At 31.6% G+C, this 20906-nt stretch overlaps 3 protein-coding genes across 3 annotated transcripts; 1 reads left to right on the forward strand and 2 right to left on the reverse strand.

The window, feature by feature from the left end:
- On the reverse strand, window positions 1-1374 carry LOC129881420 (uncharacterized). Its single transcript, XM_055955627.1, has one exon. The coding sequence runs from the start codon at window positions 1183-1185 to the stop codon at window positions 316-318; it is 870 nt and encodes a 289-aa protein (XP_055811602.1). The 5' UTR covers window positions 1186-1374; the 3' UTR covers window positions 1-315.
- A 10243-nt stretch (window positions 1375-11617) lies between these two features.
- LOC129882111 (ankyrin repeat domain-containing protein EMB506, chloroplastic) lies at window positions 11618-15887 on the forward strand. The gene is made up of 7 exons (XM_055956264.1): window positions 11618-12112; window positions 13982-14061; window positions 14296-14394; window positions 14497-14595; window positions 14693-14791; window positions 14869-14967; window positions 15369-15887. Exons 1-7 carry the CDS (start codon window positions 11725-11727, stop codon window positions 15471-15473), a joined length of 969 nt encoding a protein of 322 aa, XP_055812239.1. The 5' UTR covers window positions 11618-11724; the 3' UTR covers window positions 15474-15887.
- A 127-nt stretch (window positions 15888-16014) lies between these two features.
- LOC129882112 (protein BUD31 homolog 2) lies at window positions 16015-20565 on the reverse strand. The gene is made up of 4 exons (XM_055956265.1): window positions 20422-20565; window positions 16935-17036; window positions 16641-16828; window positions 16015-16427 (listed from the first exon to the last, which is right to left on the reverse strand). The coding sequence occupies exons 2-4, from the start codon at window positions 17026-17028 to the stop codon at window positions 16272-16274; spliced, it is 438 nt and encodes a 145-aa protein (XP_055812240.1). The 5' UTR covers window positions 17029-17036; window positions 20422-20565; the 3' UTR covers window positions 16015-16271.
- Between the last annotated feature and the right edge of the window lie 341 nt (window positions 20566-20906).

Here is a 20906-nt window from a genome sequence, read left to right on the forward strand (position 1 = left end):
TTGAAAAGTGAAATTTTCATTTACAATTCCATAATCTGCATAATCAAACACCTTATAAATTATATTAGCCATGACCATTTCCTATATTGCTCGAACTCTCTAAAATGTTTTTGCATCTGTGTCAGTTACTCTCTTCAAAAATTCGACATGTATCTATCAATATTTTTTAAAAAGTCCGAGCAAGCTAAGTGAACAACATAGACCATTCTTTATCTTCTTCCACAAAAAAGAAAGAAGATCAAGAAGATAAACCAAAAAAAAAAAAAAAAAAACTAAAAATGAAAACTAAAAGATGAGTCTTTTTTTGGTTCTGAATTAATCAGGATTCTTAGTGGCACAAATCAACAAAGAAAATCCAACTTTTTCTTCTTCTTTTTGCTCCAAATTCTTCTCATGATCAAGCCACAACCTCCTATCAAATCCACTCCTTGTCCTAAACATAAACATTGCACATCCAGATTTTGGATTAAACAACCAATCATGAACATCCCACATAAAATCCACAAGCAATCCATCCAAGAAAATCGTCTGATTTCCACGAAAATTCCATTGTAATCTCTTCACTTCTATAACATTCTTCTTATCGATGGATACAAACAACATTGCAGATGAATTCTTGATCAATATGTCATGACATTTTCCAGTGTCACAAAACTTACCTTTAGTGACCAAAACAGAACTTCCTGAAAAATGTTCATTTCTTGAAACCAATACAAATCTTGAAAATTTATCATCAAGATTCAATTTTTTTAGCTCAAACTCATGCCCCATGTCACCAAGAATCAACCCCACCTCAGAATTCACTAGAACCTTCACAAAAAACGCGTTGATCGGTTCAGGACCAGCTTCATATGTTGCCTTAGAGAGATCCCAACAAACGTCGAATCTTGAACATAAGAAATCAATTGTTTTCGACCCTTTTGACTTGTCTAATATTGTTACTATTTTCTTGAAATTGTTGGTGAATTTATCACTTATGCTTACTGAAAATCCATGTTGTAATAAGCAACACCATGTAATTTTGACCAAGAATTGCTTCTCTATTGGAATTTTGACTTTGTAAATACAAGTAACAACATTTTGTAGTGAAGGAATATGATATAGTACTTGATTTGATGGATTTGAACAATATGAATTTGTTACTTTTATAGCATGTTCATTGTAACAACTTGCTATATTTCTCATTCTTGATGAAAAAAATTCCCCAAAAAGAATTGATAGAAAGAAGAAAAGGGGAGTTTCTTTAAGTGTTTGTTTTTTCGGATTATACTTTGCTCTTTTAGAAAGGAAAATGGAAGAAGAAGAAGAAGAAAGTTTTTTGTTAGGTTCTTTTCTTCTAAAAACAGTTTAGTTTCTTACTTGAAGGAGTTGTTTTAGTATGTAACTGAAAAATATAACAAATAGAGAGAAAATTCAGTTTTTTGGCCAAGTCATGGGCCAATTAATAAGGGATTCTCTGACCTGAACAATTCTAATATTTATATAGATTTATTTTGGTTTTTACTCCTGCTATTTTGGTATTCATATTAGGACTCGATTAAAATTGAAAAAAAATTCGTGTTTGAGGGCAGTGGCGGACCCAGAATTTTAAATAAGGGGGTTCAAAATCTAAATAACTAGACACACGAGCTAGTCGAAGGGGGTTCGACATCTACTTTATATACATAAAAAATTATTTTAACCATGTATAAATAGTACAATTTTCCGCCGAAGGGGGTTCGGATGAACCCCCTCGGCATAAGGTGGATCCGCCACTGTTTGAGGGTACGTAAAGCATTTCCTTGATTATTATTTTTTGTGGTTTTCCACGTGGTGTATGATATTTATAGTAGGGTTCGACTGAATTCAGAGTCGCACTTGAAAGGTCCCACATAGAAGTAGAAAATGGGCGGGCGGTACTTAATTTGGGCAGATCAAGATGGGCTGAGTTAGTAAATAGACGGATTATTGACATGTCCAAAAGTTACTTGAACTAAAATGCGATCAAAACTCAAAGTTTGATATTTATTTAGGTGATTTGATTTTTTTTGTGCTGACGATATATATAACTTATACTTTAAATATTATCAATTAATATACACAATTACTTGTAATTACCTTTTAAATGACTTAATCACATTAATATTGTTTGCATTGTCACTACACAAAAACTCTATTTTATATTAAAAAGTCGAGTCTCTAAAAAGTCAGAAGAATAGAAGGACCTTATCAATTTCATAAATGATTTCTTTAATTGAGATTACTACTACAAATTCTAGTGACAGTTCATCTGTTTTTTCTTATAAAAATTAATTATTGTGAAGAAATTGTTAAGTTGACTTGATCTGATTCTATAGAAGTAAGAAATAAACTGCTATTTGTTGTACTTTATTCTTTAAATTATTACGTATTATTATGCTTAATTTGTCCTTTTCTGTGTGCTAATGTCAAGTTCTGAAAAAAAACAAAAAAACAAAATAAAAAAAGACAGATAGTAGTTTAATAGAAACCTTTACAACCACATGTGATCATCCATTTTTTTTTAAAAAAAATTTGAACAAAAATTAATAATATAAGGTAATTTTATTTTCATAACATATTGTACTACTGTAGATGATAAAAAGGAAAAAAAATTGTGATGTTGAGAGATAGGCCATATTATTAAAATTAGTCGGAAGGAACCACCAACTACAAATTTGGTGCGCCGCTCTCGAATGGACCTAACGCACAATTTGAATTTAGTCGGTGTTTCATGGATTTCGAATATTGGGTGCAAAATCAAAAAAAAAAAAAAATTATTCTCTTCGTTTCATTTTATATGGCATCCTTTGACGTGACACAATGTTTAAGAAAAATTATAAGATTTTTGAAATTTTTGGTCCAAATATTTATATGGCTGAGAATCATTTCGTTAAGGGTAAAAAGGAAATTTTAAAGTTAAATTATTTCTTATTATAATAATGTGATATTTTTTTTTAGAGACGAACTAAAAAGGAAAGGGTGACATATAAAATGAAACAGAAGATATATAATTTGTACTGACGATTTTGTATTTTTTTAAAATTGAAATTTTATGCATAGGTCGAATTAAAAGAATTTTAAATTTTATGATTAGTCTTAATTGATAATTGGATAAAAATGATAATAGTGACTAGTATACTATCATAGTTTAACTAAACTGATCTTATTCTAAAAAATATTTTCTTCTATACTAAACACACAAAAAATTGCGATTTCAATTCTCTCCTTGCATTATTTTGCTGTTTGGTTATTATTTCAAATGTCATTCTTTTGACTATGGATTCATTTGAATCAATATATTCGAGATATTTATACAATGAATGATCAAAATTATTAAATTTAAATTTTGATTTCATCTTTCGTTGACATTTAAAAGATAAGGGTATCCTTATCACACTCTATCAATCTCAAAACTCAATTACTAATTAATTAAGATGGTCCAGAGCAACACTGAAATATCAAATTGAATATATATATATATATATATATATATATATATATGGATTAATCTGTAAATTCCTAGGATTTGAAGTTCGTCAATAATTGAAAGGACACATTTGTTGTCATATTCGGGGTGAGGTTAAAGAAAAAGTTATTAAGAATACATGTTAAGAGAAAGAAATTAACAAGGGTAAGGATATAATATATATATATATATATATATATATATATATATATATATATATATATATATATATATATATATATATATTATGAAAAGAAACTTTTGAAATTTTATCCAACAAAAAATAAGCAGTTGAGAACATTAAATTTAGTGAAAATGAAAGAAACACTGAGAAGTAGACTAAAGAATGGTTCCCTTGAGCTTGTGTCTTTTTCCAACCAAACACCCAACTGACATAAAAACAACAATAATAATAATAATAATAATTTATATTATAATAAAAGCACAAAACCTATTAATTACAAAATATCAGAGTGTGAAATATTGGTTTATGGATTTATTTTTTTCTATAAAAAGAACATCATCTTTTATTTCATATGTTTAAATTTTTGTGACATGGTTTGATTGAGTATACAGTCTAAGAGAAAAATATTTTTTTTTTAGAACATAAGATCTTAAATATGTCATGAAATTTTTGTAACGATTATAAAATAAAATTTATTGCTTAAACGGTCATTGAACTATTGAAAATAGATGAACAAAGTAATTTTTTTTAATCTTTTTTTGTCAAAAAAAAAATCACTTATCTCATATTATTTTGCTCAAAAGATGAATTAAAATCGGAATTCAACCACTTTTTAGTGACGTAGGACCTGACTTTTTAAGCCAAAAAAATAGAAAACATAAACCCATTTTAATTAAAAAATCTCCGATTCAACCCAATACTCAACTCGTAAAATCTGTTTATGTACTAAACAAATATTTTTTTCGGCTTGATATATTTATATTTAGCTTATCAACAAAAATCAAAACAAAAATGGATTGGTTTGATTTTCTTTTTTTGATTTCCTACTTGATATTCGAGACTTTGATTAATCTGAATTCTCATTACGTAAAATTTATTTAAAAAGAAAAATTTCCACCGTTGATGCAATAGAAGCTCTTAATGCAATATCTGGTGGTGAAGACATTAAAACACTCTTCTAACAAAAATTTCATATCCAAAATTCAAACTTAAACTTAAACTCAAATGCGGAATCATTAATAAAAAAAAAACCTATCCTATCATTTATTGGTGAGGGACTGCAGTAATGCTATGTCCCATTGCTGAGAAGTAGAATGTTTCATTGCAACATTAAGAAGGGAAAACTTTAGAGTTTAGAGGACCACTAATGTGATATCCATTATTACAATTTATAACATTATTTTAGCATGGGTAGGATCCACGCACTACGACAAAAATAACTTTTAGCAGCAATAACTATACACATTAACAAAGAGTGTTAAAATCTTTATCGGCATTAGTGAATTGTCATTAGATTCGATGTCGCTATAGGCTTTAGCGATATTTACAAAGAATGTTAATTGCCTCTAAAAATATATTTTTAGTGGCAATTAAACTATTGTCATTAATTAATTGCCGCTAAAAATCATTTTTGGTGCAGTGATAGTATGAATTCTCACTATTTATTATATTTGTGGCCATAATATTTCAATCGGAGAATTCAATAACTTTGATTTAGATTATATATTTATGTTAAAAATTTTACTTAATACGTATAAACAACGTATTGCCAACCGAGTAAGCAAAATGGACATCAAATTCAGAATTCTTAAACGTAACTTAAATTAAATTTTCGATTTGTCTTTGTCTAAATATACTCTAGTAGTTGTATCTCTAACTAATAAGAGAGGAATTGTATTATGAGAGGATATATTTATTATAGATGACAATTTTTATGTCGACTGTCAATATATCGTAATCATCTTTTTAGCGTGGATTTACGATTAATAATGTGAGCAAGAAAACATATAGAGAGTTACTATTCACGTTGAACCCAAAAATAATTTGGCAATCATATATAAATTAAACTGGCATATAATATACCAAACTTCAATGTAGTCAAAGGTCTAATTATTCTTTGCTTCTTTCATGTCCAAAAGAATCCCACTTGCCCAAATATTTAAATGGCATTTTAATTATTATTATTAATATTATTTATTTAAAAAAATATTTAAATGATTTTGGTTAATGAGATGTAGGGTTAGGGCAGAAAACAGACAGCCCTCTACTGCCAACTCTCAAATTTTACTCTATACTCTTAAAATAAATCAATTTGAAATTAAAAAAACAACTAATTCCAAAAAAAGAGAGACTGAACTAATTCTTTAGCACCTTGTTTTGATATAATACAAAAAGTGAGACTTTAGAAATATCCACAATTTTATTCACTACTGCATTAAAACTGTCTCTATAACAATACTATCGTTAGTTCTGATATTTTTTGATTGCTATAAAAATTATTTATTATACACTTATAATAACATTTGCTTATTATAAGCAAAAGAGATGTATAAGATCTAATTTTTCTTTTTAATTGTAACCGACGTAGGAACTTTAATGTCAAATTCTAAGCTTAGTCATATTTTGTATAAAAAAGAAAATTCTTTTAGTGATGGAAATTTATATTCATATAATATTCTTTGTCATATTGTGTATTAAAATATCAAAATATTTGATTGATATCTCTAGACTTATTATGATGATCTTATAAAGAGGTAAAATAAAACATAAAAATCAGTTTCGAGAAAAACATAAAATTGTTATAGTGCGGTATTGTTGTAAAAAATTAACGTTATAGAGAGACTTAAATATACGAAAATAAAAATTATTGACAACTACTATTGCAAAAAAGGAAAAATAAAATAATAGTGTGAGTTTTAATTCGTTACACAGCCAACTATTCCTGCAAGATAATTAAGATCCATTTGTTTAGTAAACATCATTAATTAGATTAGTACCTATTTGTTGCATATAGTATTCTTGGCCATAAATACCCTAAGATTCTTTTTTTGCCTTTCTCTCATTTAGTGTCTGCCTGTCTGGTATACGCATTGAACTCGATTAAATTCAGCTTAGCGCATTGCGCATGCAGGTTTTATTTTTGGGATAGTGTTTTTAAGGAGATTTTTTTTTATCATTCTAAGAATGACTCAAATTCGAAAGCTCTGATTATAATAAAGAAATTTCAACCATCCCGCCATTATCCAGATTGATCACTAATTTTTTCTTCCATCAACCTACAAGTAGTACTTCTTTAGTTATTTACTATTTTTTTACTAATGTATTGATTAACGGCAACGATATCTATCGCTTAAGCAACATCATCCATACAATTAAATTTGTAAATAATACAACTTGGTGATAAAGAAATTACGAAGTTATACTACGAGTGGAAAAATTTCAGCTAGAGCAAAATTCAGAAATTTTCTTTAAAAATGTACGTATTATAAAGAGTCATCATAAAATTGACTAATTCATGATGATTTTAAGCCTACCGTAACTCCGTAAGGTTTGTAGCCGTTCTTCTTTATTCAGGCTTGAGATCAATAATGTGTAAGCTATGCAAAGCTCACACCGCAAAGTTCACTTGTATCCCATAGTGTTTTATTAGATTACATATAAATTTTTTTTGACCTACTTTTTTTAAAATCAAAATTACATTCCATAGAAGTAATAGATGTACACAGACATTATCCCTACCTTTATAAGATATAGAATATGTTTTCGATAGATCCTCGACTCAAAAAGAAACTATCCAACGTAAAAATGTAAGAAAAGAGACATCAAAATGACAAGAAACAAGACCATATTTGTAACTATATATTGAGAAGTATATAAGTAACAACAACATATTCAGTGTAATCACACAAGTAGGATCTAAATAAAGTAGAATGTATATGCAAACCTTGCCCCTACCTTTATGAAGTAGAAAATATGTTTCTGATAGACTCTCGAATCAAAAAAAAATAATCAATGCAAAATTAAAAAAAAGACAACAAAATAACAAGATACAAAATAATCTCTACAACCACATTGGAATAAGTGTTATTCCTAAATTTGGCATAATAAAGTAAAATGTGTATTTATGTGAGAATAAATTAATAAAGTGGCAAGATCTATGCAATAAAGTGAAGTTCTTTATATAATAATAGAGGATATATGCTACTTACTAATTACATCAAAGCTATTAAGAAGGAAAATACGGAAACAAATAAAACGCATCGACCAAATGTGATTTATACACACAACTTGAAATTTACAAAGATATACAGTCCAACATGACATATTATGTCATATACCTTAATATATAATATTATATCTGAATAAATTTATACTATTTTATTAGATTACATATAAATTCTCTTGACATAGTTTTTTCTTTTTTCTTCATACCAAACACACCCTTTATTATGACATGTCAATATGTGTATAACTGTATATAACAAGTGTATACTATCTATATATCGATTGGAAAAGTAAATAATGAATCCGACAAATTTTTTATGTAAAAATCCCTTTTATATTACACAACAACCCACAAAAACTCACAATAAAAAATAATCCTACACTATATTTTTATCAGCGCCAATTATACATTTAATATATATTCTGTAAACTATATATACACGATGAACAAGCTCAAACAGGAGAAGTCAAAAGAAATGAAGGCAACATGTACGATGACTTCATTGGGATCACCCATATAATCCTCTCATCTTCTTTATTTAGGTTTGAGACCGACAACTTTTTGGCAAACAGCAGTAGGATGCAATTTGAGGACTTTCGTGGGGGCACCCATCCTAACACTCTTGTTTATTAACATGGTACGTTTAATTTTGAAATTTTAATTCAATCTGATACGTTCAGTACAAAATATATAAAGAACTTCTAGTACTTTTATTTTAATTTTCTTACAAAATTGACATGAGATGAATTTATAAATCGCGTGGTATGGTCCCCAAATGAAGAAAGAAAGGAGCAAAACTTTACTTTCAAAAGAATTTTCCTTCAATAATTCATCAGTATGAGAAATTTGGTTACATTTATCAAAAAGAATTCTTGATTATGATTTGTGTGCTATATATTCATAGCATGCATCTGACAGAAAAAAAAATCATGCTAAAAAAGCATAATGAACTAATTGGAGTAACTACCAAGATATCAAAGTTATTTTTTCTCAACATACATGACTCAGAAAATCCATTCCATTTTCATGTTATGTTGCTTAATCTTCTTCCAAAAATTTTGTCGCACCCATATTTGAGTGCAATTTGACTACACATCTATGATCAACAAGTATAAGTTGATTAGATATTTGATATAGATGATTTTAGGTTTATATCATATATATTAACGTAAAGTACTAAAATATTTTGATATTATATGAGATAACTTCTTATTATTAAAATATTTAGTGTTTATATAAAAGTTTTATTATGCCAACTTTAATTTAATTTAACTTCAATTAATTGTCAAAAATATACTTTTATATATATATCGTAATATATACATTTAGCTGTATTTCAGCTTGAAACTATTTCAGACCTATGAGATTGAAGTTGCAAAAAAATTGTCTCAAGTTTGGCAAATTCCAAACAAGTTAAATAGTGGCAACCAAATAAGATGCACCAAAAAAATCTTATTGTCAAATTATCAACAAACAATTCAAAATGTCTAGACTTTTCTAAAACAAGTCAAAGCAAAATAAAGCAAAATACATTTTGGTTTCAAAAGGGAGGGATTGACCTTTCATAACGCTTATTCAGTCGTACTAGCATAGCTTCACTGATTATTCAATAAGGATCGTTTGGTTTGAATACAAGTTATATTTGAATAAGTTATTCTGTCTTTATTTTTTATTGATTGTTTGGTTTGTAGTCCTAAAAATAATACTTCCTAAAAATAAATTGTATGTTTATAAAAATATCCTCCTATTTAGCTTTTTGTATATATTTTTTTGGTAGATCCTTAGTTATTTATTCTTAAAAATAAAACCTCCACCTTATTTAGCTTAATTATTTTTATGTGTGAATTCTCATGAATTTTCTTTGCGTTGCAAATTTTGGAGGAACAATGCTTATTATTTTTCGGATTTTGGAACTCTAGAAGGAAGAACTATGCCTTTGAATATCTTTACAAATTATCTATAAAAATGACTTCTTTTCTTTCTACTTTCCCAGCTAACATAAATGCTATATACAGTGCATTGTGAAAAGCGGAATCTGAAGAAATCTCAATCTGAATTAGGGGTGTGTAAAAATCGAACTGATCGATAAATCGAACCGAAAAAAGTGTTATTAATTTATTGCTATTGGGTTGTTGGGTTAATGGTTATTTAATGATTTTATAAAAAATAATTATTGGGGGTTCGGTATTGGTTTTATAATATTGAGTTATTGGAGAAACCGATAACCCATTAAGACTATAATAGTTTACTAATTTAATTTTTAGATTTTTACTCATACACAAATATCAAACAAAAAATATTAGTATAAATATATAATAAGTTACTCACTATATAATACTATTTAGTATTTACCCTTTAGATTTTGCCGTTTTAGGTTCTGTGACAAAGGTTTGCAAGTTGCAACGACGGCAGCTCCAGGATTCGTATATTTATTTTAAAAGTTTTTTTTATTGGTTAAATCGAAAATCGAACCATTCAAGATCAAAACCGATAAACCGAAAACCGATAACAAATATCTTATTGATTTAGTTATCTGTTTAGCGTATTTAGAAACCGAAAATCTATAATACTTAAAATCAAACCTAACCAACCAATACCTACCTCTAATCTGAAGACAAGCGGCGGTATTATAAACATATATATGTGAAAAGTGATAAAAAAGGTTTGAAGGGTAATTTTGTCATTTAATAAATTTATCCCATCACAAATTATAATGGAATTATTATACCATCCCTTGGGAGGGATAACTTATTCCGTTACTATTTATTAGTCGCGGGATAAGTTATCCCGGACGTGTCAACCAAACATCAATTTAAGCAACACTATAATTTTATCATGGGATTAATTGATGTTAACTTCACACCAAACGACCCCTAAGAGATTAAGAGCCTATTTGGATTGGCTTTAAGTTGGTCAAAACCAATTTAAAGCCCCTTTTCAGCTTTTGAACGTGTTTGTCTAATGCTAACTTTAAGCCAGAAAGTTCTTAAAGTCAGTCAAAAATGAAAAGTTAGGATTCCTAACTTTTTTTTAAGTGCTTAAAGTCATTTTCTTTGACCATAGAAATTACTTTTATATCCCTTATATTTTAACTAAATTCCCAAACTACCCTTTTTATTCTTTTAACCCTAAAATTCACATAATTTTTCTCATTTAAGCACTTTTATCCAAACACTCAACTGCTTATTTATAAAAATAACTTTTAGCACTTTAAAGTTCTAAAAGCACTTCATACATAAAAGTTACTTTTTTTAAGCCCATCCAAACGGGCTCTAAGGAAAGCGACAAAAAAATATATTCTTAGCAATTTCAGCTCCGTATCAAGGTTATGATCGATATTGTCACTCGCATCAAGATTATTACTATCATCAATATCGTCACTATTATCAATGTCAATCTCATCAAGAAGAAAATCTTTAAACTTGTTATTCAGGAACTTTTTCAAAAATAAAGTAATGAAAGGAGCATAGGAGTTTGTCGCTAGGTATTTGAATTGATCAAATAGCATCATCTAGTTCCTATAGAACCTATCGCTAAAATATCCCAAAGAGGGATATAAGGCTAATTAGAGATAAAAGGATTTTCTATGAGATGGGAAATATAGATTATTTCCCCCACACGAAGTTTGTGAATAAGCGATTGTCTAATAATGAGCAAGGAATATCCGTCTTTCTACTAAACAAGATGAATCGAACTCATAATTCATTAGATACTTTTTATAAATGTCAACTAAAGACAAATCTAGCTCTCCGACAAGCTAGAATACGAGTGGAGGCTATCAATCCGATTTCAAAACTATTTGGTACATTCGAAATAATAATAAAAGTTTTTCGGGCTTTCTATTTTTACTAGACAGTGAAACATAAATGGGCTATCACAGCCCAAATGGATGAAGCCAACTAGAGGCCCAAATTAATGGACTTGCATAATCCTATTTGAACAGCCCATTTTAGAAGCTTCTTACCTGTTCGATAAAATGCCTCAAAGAGAGTAAAATTATCCAAATTCTAGTTCAATCAACAATGGGAATCTTCAATTTGCTGTTATAGTTTAGTATAAAGATTGAAAATGGAGAAAATAATGCTGTTACAGTGTAATCCAACTTCTCCATTTACACAGCTATGGCCGACTACAGTTACAGCAACTGCTTATACCTGCAGTTTTGGCTGCTCTAATGTCGTTTCTTTCAGATTTCCAAGAAGAATTAACATGGGGTTTCGTTCTTTTCAAGAAATTTCTAGAAGGAATAGTGTAAAGTTAAGTAAAGCTAATTTTTGGGAAGATCCTGATGATGGTAGTGACAGTGAAGAAGAAGAAGAGGAGAGTGAAATGGAAGAAGAAGAAGAAGGAGAAGAGGAAGATAGGGATGTTGAGAGTTGCTTGGAATATGAAGAAAATAAAGCTATGGCCAATTCTACAACTGGGTTGTCTACCAGGGAAGAGGAGTTTGTGAAAGGTACTTTTTCCCCCTGTTTTCAAGTTGAGCACTTATAGAACTGTTCAATTACTTTTGGAAAATTCTTGAAAAGTGATAGTTCTATAAACAACAACATAAGCAGAGTAATTTCACAAGTGGGGTATGAGTAGCATAGAGGGTAGGCAGACCTTATATGAAAGAAGATATAACAAAACATGGAAACTAAATTATGTATTTGAGAAGCTAGTAATAGTAGAGATTGGAGAATGGATGGTTCCAACAAATGATGTTAATAAGTTGTGTTGCAAAGTTTCTTTCTTGATTTAGTTTTGTATCCAAGGTTCAGTTTGCAGAACCTCTAGTCAGTGGCGGAGCCAGAATTTTACTAAGGGGTTCAAAATCTATAGTCAGTCGGAGCCAGAATTTTTACTAAAAGTTTCAAAACATGGAGAAGTAAATACACGAAGAAGGCAATGGGATTAAACATCTAGTAATTTTAACCCAGTGTTTTGGTCGGCGAAAGGCGATCAGGGTATGCCTCGCCACAAGGCAAGGCGAGCGCGCGGTGCTCGCCTTTTTGAAATGTGGTGCCAATTAATACAAAAAGATTAAAATAATTAATTGCATATATAAATAACATATTTCAATTCAAAAACTGAAAATAGATAGTACATACTAAAAGTTTAGAACTTGAATGAGAAAAAACAGAACAAAAGTCAAAGCAATGAGAAAAAAAGAGGTAGAAGTAACTCTGAAGTGTGAATAAGAAGAAAGAAAAAGAAACAGAGGAAGATCTGAAGAAGAAAAGAAGAAATACATATAAGTTGGACTTTGGAGATGTCAGAAAAGTCTGGCCGGTCACTGGAGAAGTCTAGTTGAGTCGATTGGTTGGAGTCTCAGTCGCAGTCTAAGAGTGCAACTACGCAAATTTGGAAAAAACAACAACCTAAAATTACCTTTTAACTTTTAAATCCCTAAATTGGGCACCTTTTTTTTAAGAAAATACAAAAGGGACGCCTTTGTCGCCATGGCGTCGCCTTTTGAAGATCGCGTCACCACAAAGCTAATAGGCGATGAAGGGTTGTCTCTCGCCATTGGTGACGAGGTGATCACCTTTCACAACACTGTTTTAACATTCCGCCAAAGAGGGATCAGATGACCCCCTTGCACCCACGTGGCTCTGCTCCTGCCTCTAGTGATTGTCATTCTAGGGAAATAGTTATTCTTTTTCCTTGTGATGCAGTATCTGATATAGTTTGAATCTCTAGTATCTGTTCTAGTTGTCCGGAAACCAGGGCGGATGTAGTGTATATGTTATGGGTTCATCGGATACCAGTAGTTTTGATTCAGACTTCAGACTTCAGACGTTGTAATGTGTTAAAAGATGCTCTAAAAGTACAGATGCTTAATTTTGAACCAAGTAAATTAGATGAGTTGTGTTAGAATTCCAAACTCGCACCCATAAAGTTCAAATCCCGAATCCATCCTGAAGTGAAAGATAAAAGTATTAGTAGCTACTTTTGTTTTTATTTCAGAAGTTGAACAGCTTTTGAGCCCAGAGATATTCTATTATTACAAAACGAGGAAACTGAATTCTAGAGATATTCTGTTTGGGAAACTAGAGTAGAAATTGAAGAATGGATGGTTCCAGTGAATGATGCTAATAAGTTGTGTTGTGTAATTTCGTCCGCACTTTGTTTTGTACCAAGCTTCAGTTGGCAGGAGCTCTAGTGCATCATTCAGCTTATCTTTTCAAAACCTGATTTATTTTATCTTTTCCTTGTGATGCACTATCTGGTGTCTTTTGAATCGCTAGCATTCTAGTAGTCTTACATTGTTTCAGGTACAGTTATCTGATATCTTTTGAATCTCAAGTATCTGAAACTGCATTTTCTTTTGTTTTTCCAGAGGTTGAACAGCTTTTGAGCCCAGAGGAAATGGAAATTTTGTATCGCAATCAAACTCCAGAGCTGAATAAGATATCAACTGTAAGTTCCAAGAAGATTCAGCTGCTTCTTTCATATTAACATTCTTCTCTGATAAGTAGATTAGTAAGCAAGCAAGGGACTTGCTATTCGTACCGTCTTAGATACTGCCTACAGACTTTAGAAACCAAAAACCACATTATTCAAAAGAAATCTACGGATATGCTAGTTAAATAGTACATATTTTTGATGGTTTCTGAACAAGTCCTGATACTCTTGGACGTATGTCTAATCCAGGCAAAATGGAACCCTCTTCACACTTTTGCACTAGCCGGGCAGATACGATTTATGGATAGACTTCTGGAGGAGGGCCTTGATATTGATGTTGTTGACAAGGTAAAGATTCATTTTATCAATAATGTAAGTAGCGTTGATGAACATTAATACTTGTTTGTACATTGTGTTTTTGAAGTATTCATTTAGTTAGTTTGCTGACAGGAAGGGCAAACAGCTCTTCACCATGCTGTTTTCGGTAAAAAAGAGGCTGTGATCAGTCATCTTCTAAGAAAAGATGCAAACCCTCAAGTTAGGGATATGGTGAGACGTCGTGTATTTGCTTTTCACTTTTCAAACAACTTGCTTAGAAGTTTCATTGCATTAGGTCATATTTATACCTTCTTCACCCTGTTGATAGGACGGTATCACCCCGCTACATTATGCAGTTCAAGTAGGAGCTATACAAACTGTTAAGATGTTAATCAAATACAAGGTTGATGTGAATGTTGCTGATAATGTAAGTGGACATTTTATTTCATTTTCTGACATTTTCGTCATCCTGTTAGCTTAGCTGCGAGTTGTTCCTTCTTGCAGGAGGGTTGGACACCGCTGCACGTGGCCATGCAAAGTAGAAACAGAGACATAGCGAAAATTCTTCTAGTCAATGGAGCAGATAAGTACAGAAAGAATAAGGTAAATTTATGTATAATTTTGTAACTTGAGCGTGGAACTAATGTTATTGCTGGTGCAATTTTTTTAGTCTTAAAATGGTAGATGAACTATATTTTTGAATTTCCTTAGTGGAAATCCTGACTTCGCCAATAGAAGTGCCAATCCAACTCAAATGGTAGATGAACTATAAAACATTATTATCCACCATAATCAAGTGAAAATGTGATTAGTTAACTATGGTAAACTCTCATCACTAAACCTTTTATGACTTAACCATGGTATATTAGTATCCTTTGATGTAAACACCGGTTGCAGGTAAGTTTTTTCTGAAAGGGGATTATTTTCCACAGTGGGGATTTCGTTTGCACTACTCATACCCTACATATGTAAAATTTAATAACCTGAACATTTACATTTCACAGGATGGAAAGACACCCCTTGATATTAGTCTTTGTTATGGCAAAGATTTCAAGTCCTATGATCTGGCCAAGTTACTGAAGCTTGTTCCTGCAAATAGAGAGCTGTGATTGGCTTCCTCAATTTACGTGCAGTTCTTCCGAAATCTCAAGAAGATTAGAACCACCATGTTGACATTGACGTCCTATCGAATTCTTCTGCATTTTTGCTTCCAGCAAAGAAGAAAACAATCAAAATTCTAGTCGAAGAGAAAGTTCTTAAAGGTGCTGAGACGGATTTATAGAAGCACAATTCAGATCGACTATCGAACATGAAATCATTGGAACTGTAAAATATTTGGGCAATTGTCCAGTCAGTCTTGTAACAGATTTGTAGAGAAAAAGAAGTTATTTTCTTATAATACTAGATATAGGAACCCGTGCCAACATGGCCCAATATTTCTTACTTTTTCTATCTCAATTTACGTGATATCTTTGAAATTTGGAGTGATCCAAATTTTATTGATAATGTTTGCGTACACTCTATTCTCTTAAAACTCCATTTATGAAATTTCACTAGATATGTAAGTATTGTGATTTATAGTGTTTTACTAAAGTGCAAAATACTTTACCTAAAATGACAAAATAACTTTTGTACACATGGATCCTGATATGGCCGTAACATGTGATTTACTTGCAAACAAGCATATGGAAGTTATTCTAACGCAAGTTAAGTAGTTTGCGATGAATAGCTTATACGGTTTACAGTAGGTGCTGCAATCACAATTGTTATCACATCAAACACAGCCTCTAGCATTTTACTGACTATGATGTGCTAGACATTGTTTGTTCAGTGCTTTCAATAGACGGAAGTTTACTACAAGTACAATAACATCTAAAACAATGCACTAGCTGATTCTAAGGAACATGTCAATCTCCGCTTGCACAACCTTTACAGCCGCAATGGACACATTCAATAACCTTCTCCTCCCTTAGATGCTGTGGAACTCGGCAGACACAGGTTGTTTGAAAGTTGTGATCCCGCGGTTGCATGCACCTCAAACAGCAGAGACGTTCATAACCAGGCTGTAATTCAAAGGCAAAACCATCAAAATTGTGAGCATAAACAACTATGGAACCCTGCACCCACCCACCTACACACACAGGAGAAATGTACGAAACAAGAGAGAAAACCGAAATACATTCAGAAAGAAGAAATACACATTGACATATGTTCATGCTAGTAAACTTAAAAAAGCAAAGGTGACACAAAAACTGAAGAACAAAGGATGAACATACCTTTTTCCATTTTGCAATCAAATTTCGATCAGCATATCCTTGATCCATGCAGAACTCATATAATTCCTTGGAGATCTCTTTCCTCCTGTGAAAGAGATCAAAAATATACCGGCTCTTCTGATGAGCAATTTTGAAAATTGGCCACAATGCCTCGCATTTTCTTTTGCCATCATGAGGATCATTCTCAGCTGTCCCAGCAGTCAAACAACAATAAAATTCATATTGACGTTCGGAGGTGACATCATTTTGACGACACAGAAACAACAAACACAAAAAGAGATTTTATGACGATACCTTCCCTCATTTTTGCTTGTAGTTCACTAAGAGTAGGTTCAATCAACTCCCATCCCTCTGGATATTTGACACGGTTTGTTTTTACTTTAGGCATGACCTTAGCTGCACCAAACACATATAAATGTAAAACTTACTGATCAATGACCTTAACAAAAGAAAATGCATGTAATTGTAAATATAACTGTCAAATTTATCTCAACTTTCGACTTCATTCAGAGAAACGCCACCAATAATTTTGGTAAATGATAGAAGATGATAGCACAATTGAGTTCCAAAGCAACATTTGACCAACAAAAGCGAAATTGATATTCTTATGTGATCATGAAACACTACTCAGTATTTAATCTAGTAAAATTACATGAGCATGCTTTTATGCTCAGTGTTTCATGCTTAAATTTCAGGGCCAATCATGCTGAATTGTGTGTTACAATTTCAAGAAGATTACAATTGAAGGGGAACTTGTCCCCAAGGGGAAAGAAGAAACAAGTGCTCATGATTGCAGCCGACATGATAGAAGAAATACATGCTGGCTGATATCTGTTTCAGTTTTTCTTTTGTTTTGTTACCAAATACACAGAGCAAAGACATTTAACGACCGAGTAAAGAGGCTACAGGGGAGTACAAAGAAAAATTCTGTGAACTGCAAGTCATCCGTACTCATAATTAACACGACAGTAAGGCAGATTAAAGATGATAAGTTTTGTTTGTAATGATATTCCTTAGGCAGATTTGATAACAAGATTAAAAAAAAACTTTATCAATTAAAAGAATAAAATAAATAAACATTCTTCACAAAAATATAATGACGACACTATACCTTTTGGATTTCTCCACATATTAGCACTATTACAAGGTAATAGGTCATAATAAGAATTTTAGCAGTAGTGCCAACAACAACATACCCAATGTAATCCCTGTGGGGTCCGGGGATGATAGGATGCACCCTACCCTTGAGGGGTAAAGAGGTTGTTTCCGATAGACTCTTGGCTCAAAAGAAAAGTATCCGACGCAGGAGGAATGTAAGAAAATAAAACAGCAAAATAGCAAAGATACAAAACAAGTACAGCAACATGTAGTAATACACATTGAAGAATAAGAAACTACGCGATAATCAAATAGTACTACTACTAAAAAGGAGAGGAGGAGGCACCTTCACCCACGACCGGTAGGTCCTGGGTTCGAGTCACATTGGAGGGGAAGTGTGGAAACACTATAAATCCTCCAAAATGGGGGTAAAAAAAAAAATAAAAAAAAAAAATACCAGCAGTGCCATTAACACAAATTAGCATGTCATGTCAACAAAGTTGAGTGTAGAACAACCTAGCAACCCAACTGGCATCAGAGCAGCTGCAGCGCAGCAGCAATACTGCAAAGGTAAAAAAAAAAAAACTACTTGGGATTGGAAGAACAAGAACCCCAATGTAAAAATGTAATACTAAACTAAAGGACATCAGTAAGTTTAGTTTACTTTAGGCTTTGGTCACCCAAGCTTGGGCGTCAGATGTGTGAGGGAATTCAGTTGGGCTAATAGATTTGTTTTTTTTTTTGAAAAAAGGATTAGCCTTAAGGAGCCCAGCAGAAGCTCTTTATAAACTTTGGTTAAAAACCAACCAGAAAACCGAATGCTTTACAGTGACAACTAAACTGAAACACCCAAAAGAAAAAAATTACAAACAAAACTGACAATGTATCTCTAGTCTCCCTATCTCTTCACATATCTCATCCATCACTTGTCATTGTCTCCAGACCTTATAACCCAATCTTGTTTCCACCTCTCCAACTTAATTATTAATTTAGGTTCATTTTTGGTTCCTATTGCCTCAATTGTTGACGTCAAACGTCAATTGTGGCAGCACAAATATGGCATAATAATGAAATATAAAGACAGTGGTTATACATATCTTGTCTCAACTTTTGCTTCACAATGCATTTCCTTTTGGAATAGCTATTCTATATTTAGAATACATGCCGTGTACATTTAGTTCATTTTAAATGGTTTTTCTGCTTTAGATCTTCAAATATATAGTACCATGCCTTTTGGATTTCTTGTTTCATCAGAAACTTGTATGATATATAGGATTACTCTTTACTTGCACTAAGGAAGACTGAGAGTACAATTTTGCACCCAAGGGTGTGACCTAGTGGTCAATGAAGTGGTTAAGAACCATGAGATTCATGTTCAAATTCCACCAGAGACAAAAACACTAGTTGATTTCTTCCCATCATTCCTAGCCTTGGTGGACAGAGTTACCTGACACCTGTTGCTAGTGGGAGGTGGCAGGTATCCCATGGAATTAAAAAAAAAGACTAAGAGTACAGATTTTGATTGCATTAGTTTTCATTAATTCAAAATTTGGTTCCATTGTGCGATTTTTTGCTTTGGTTAGTGCTTTTCCGGTTGAATTGAAAGATCTGTTATTTTTGTTTTGGATAAATGTTTTAGTCCAATACAACAATTAGTTCCTAACTCACAAACTTCTTCATCCTCAATCCTCCCATTAAACCAAGATTGACAGCATGATATTAGGGTCAATCACTCTTGAGCATAGTATACTTAAGTCGAGCCACGCCACACTTGCAAGTGTTCGGCCCCTTTAGAAAGTCAATCACATTTGCAACAAAAACAATAACACCAACACCAACAAGTGGGATCTAGAGAGAGTAGAGTGTACGCAAACTAATTTTACAAAAAAACAAAAAGTGCAAAAAAGCTCTAAGGTTGGTTGGGGTTTTAAGTGCAGAGTGCAAAAAAAGCATGAGATTTAATGAAAAAGGTGCAAAGAGAGAAACAATACAAATATATATATGTTTAGTCCAAGACTAATAATTATAAGCATGAATGACATACATATGAACAAAGAAATTGATTTTTTGTACAAAAAGAGTGAAATATTAATTGTTTGGTGCCGCCCCTTCATACAAGGTTCATTGGCAAGGAAGAGTACGCCTTAGAACCTTGATGACGCCACTGAAGCGTACATTAAGCGAGGCGAAGAGCCCAACACATTTTGAGCCTCGCGCTAGGGCTTGTGCCTTTTTCACGTTGGTTACACAAACGTGATTATTTGTGCCTTTTTCACTCCAATATTAAATGATTTGTCTCTTAAGAAAAATTAGGGTTTCTCTCGGTGTTGCAACAGTAACATAATCACGCCTAAAATCTCATCAATTAAATTATACACCAACTTGGCAGTCATTGAAATTGCAATTTACTTTTTCTCTATAATCGAAATGCAGCAAATAAAATGTTACTTCCAAATTTCAGAACATTTAAATTAAATTCCTACGATACTATTCTCAAATTCAGCAAACATTGTGAGATAAACCGAACACAAAAGAACATATTAAAAGCTTAAAAATTTAACCAAAGATAATCCACTAAAAAGGTAAAGGATATAGTAGATCATACATTCCTGAACTAAAAATAAAGTAAATTAGTACAAAAAAGGACACTTTAATTGTTCAAATACCACAAAAAGCAACTTACCGGTGTCGAATGTCAACTTCCGATCAAAATCAACGACGGCGACGGCGGCAGAGGCGGAGGAAGCTCCGGTGAGGTCTGAATCTGGAAACTTCGATTTCTTATCGAGGGGAAAAAGAAAAGTTGCTTTGTTCTTTGCTAATTCAAGTCGGATCTTGGAGCGAAATACTGGGTAACCCGGATCCGGAAAAGATTTGACCCGTAATTATTTTCTTTAAAATAATTTAAAAATTGGAGGCAAGGAAGGTGAAAGAATCGAATTTGATGAATAGAGTGAAAGTTTAAGTACCCAACTAATTGTAACTAATTGAGTTATTAAGGTTCTGCTCTATTCATTTTTTTCTTATTTATGTATTTTACCCATATGACCCTTTTTTTAATAAAGAATAATGTTTATATAACTTCTGATAAATTACTTTTTTTTGGATAATATTAAGTTTCTACTTTTTGTTCATATATAATTCAATCTTATAAATAAATTATTTAAT

This window comes from Solanum dulcamara, chromosome 3 (genome assembly GCF_947179165.1).
Source record: "Solanum dulcamara chromosome 3, daSolDulc1.2, whole genome shotgun sequence".
Taxonomy (NCBI): domain Eukaryota; kingdom Viridiplantae; phylum Streptophyta; class Magnoliopsida; order Solanales; family Solanaceae; genus Solanum; species Solanum dulcamara.

What these genes read in the sequence shown, in the direction of transcription:
- LOC129881420 (XM_055955627.1), bottom strand. Translation starts at nt 1,185, where the DNA reads ATGAGAAATATAGCAAGTTGTTACAATGAACATGCTATAAAAGTAACA.
- LOC129882111 (XM_055956264.1), top strand. Translation starts at nt 11,725, where the DNA reads ATGGAGAAAATAATGCTGTTACAGTGTAATCCAACTTCTCCATTTACA. An exon ending in ATGTGAATGTTGCTGATAAT is followed by an intron (nt 14,792 to 14,868) that starts GTAAGTGGACAT and finishes TCCTTCTTGCAG; the next exon opens with GAGGGTTGGACACCGCTGCA. An exon ending in ATAAGTACAGAAAGAATAAG is followed by an intron (nt 14,968 to 15,368) that starts GTAAATTTATGT and finishes TACATTTCACAG; the next exon opens with GATGGAAAGACACCCCTTGA.
- LOC129882112 (XM_055956265.1), bottom strand. Translation starts at nt 17,028, where the DNA reads ATGCCTAAAGTAAAAACAAACCGTGTCAAATATCCAGAGGGATGGGAG. An exon ending in ACAAGCAAAAATGAGGGAAG is followed by an intron (nt 16,829 to 16,934) that starts GTATCGTCATAA and finishes CTGCTGGGACAG; the next exon opens with CTGAGAATGATCCTCATGAT. An exon ending in TGATTGCAAAATGGAAAAAG is followed by an intron (nt 16,428 to 16,640) that starts GTATGTTCATCC and finishes TTTGAATTACAG; the next exon opens with CCTGGTTATGAACGTCTCTG.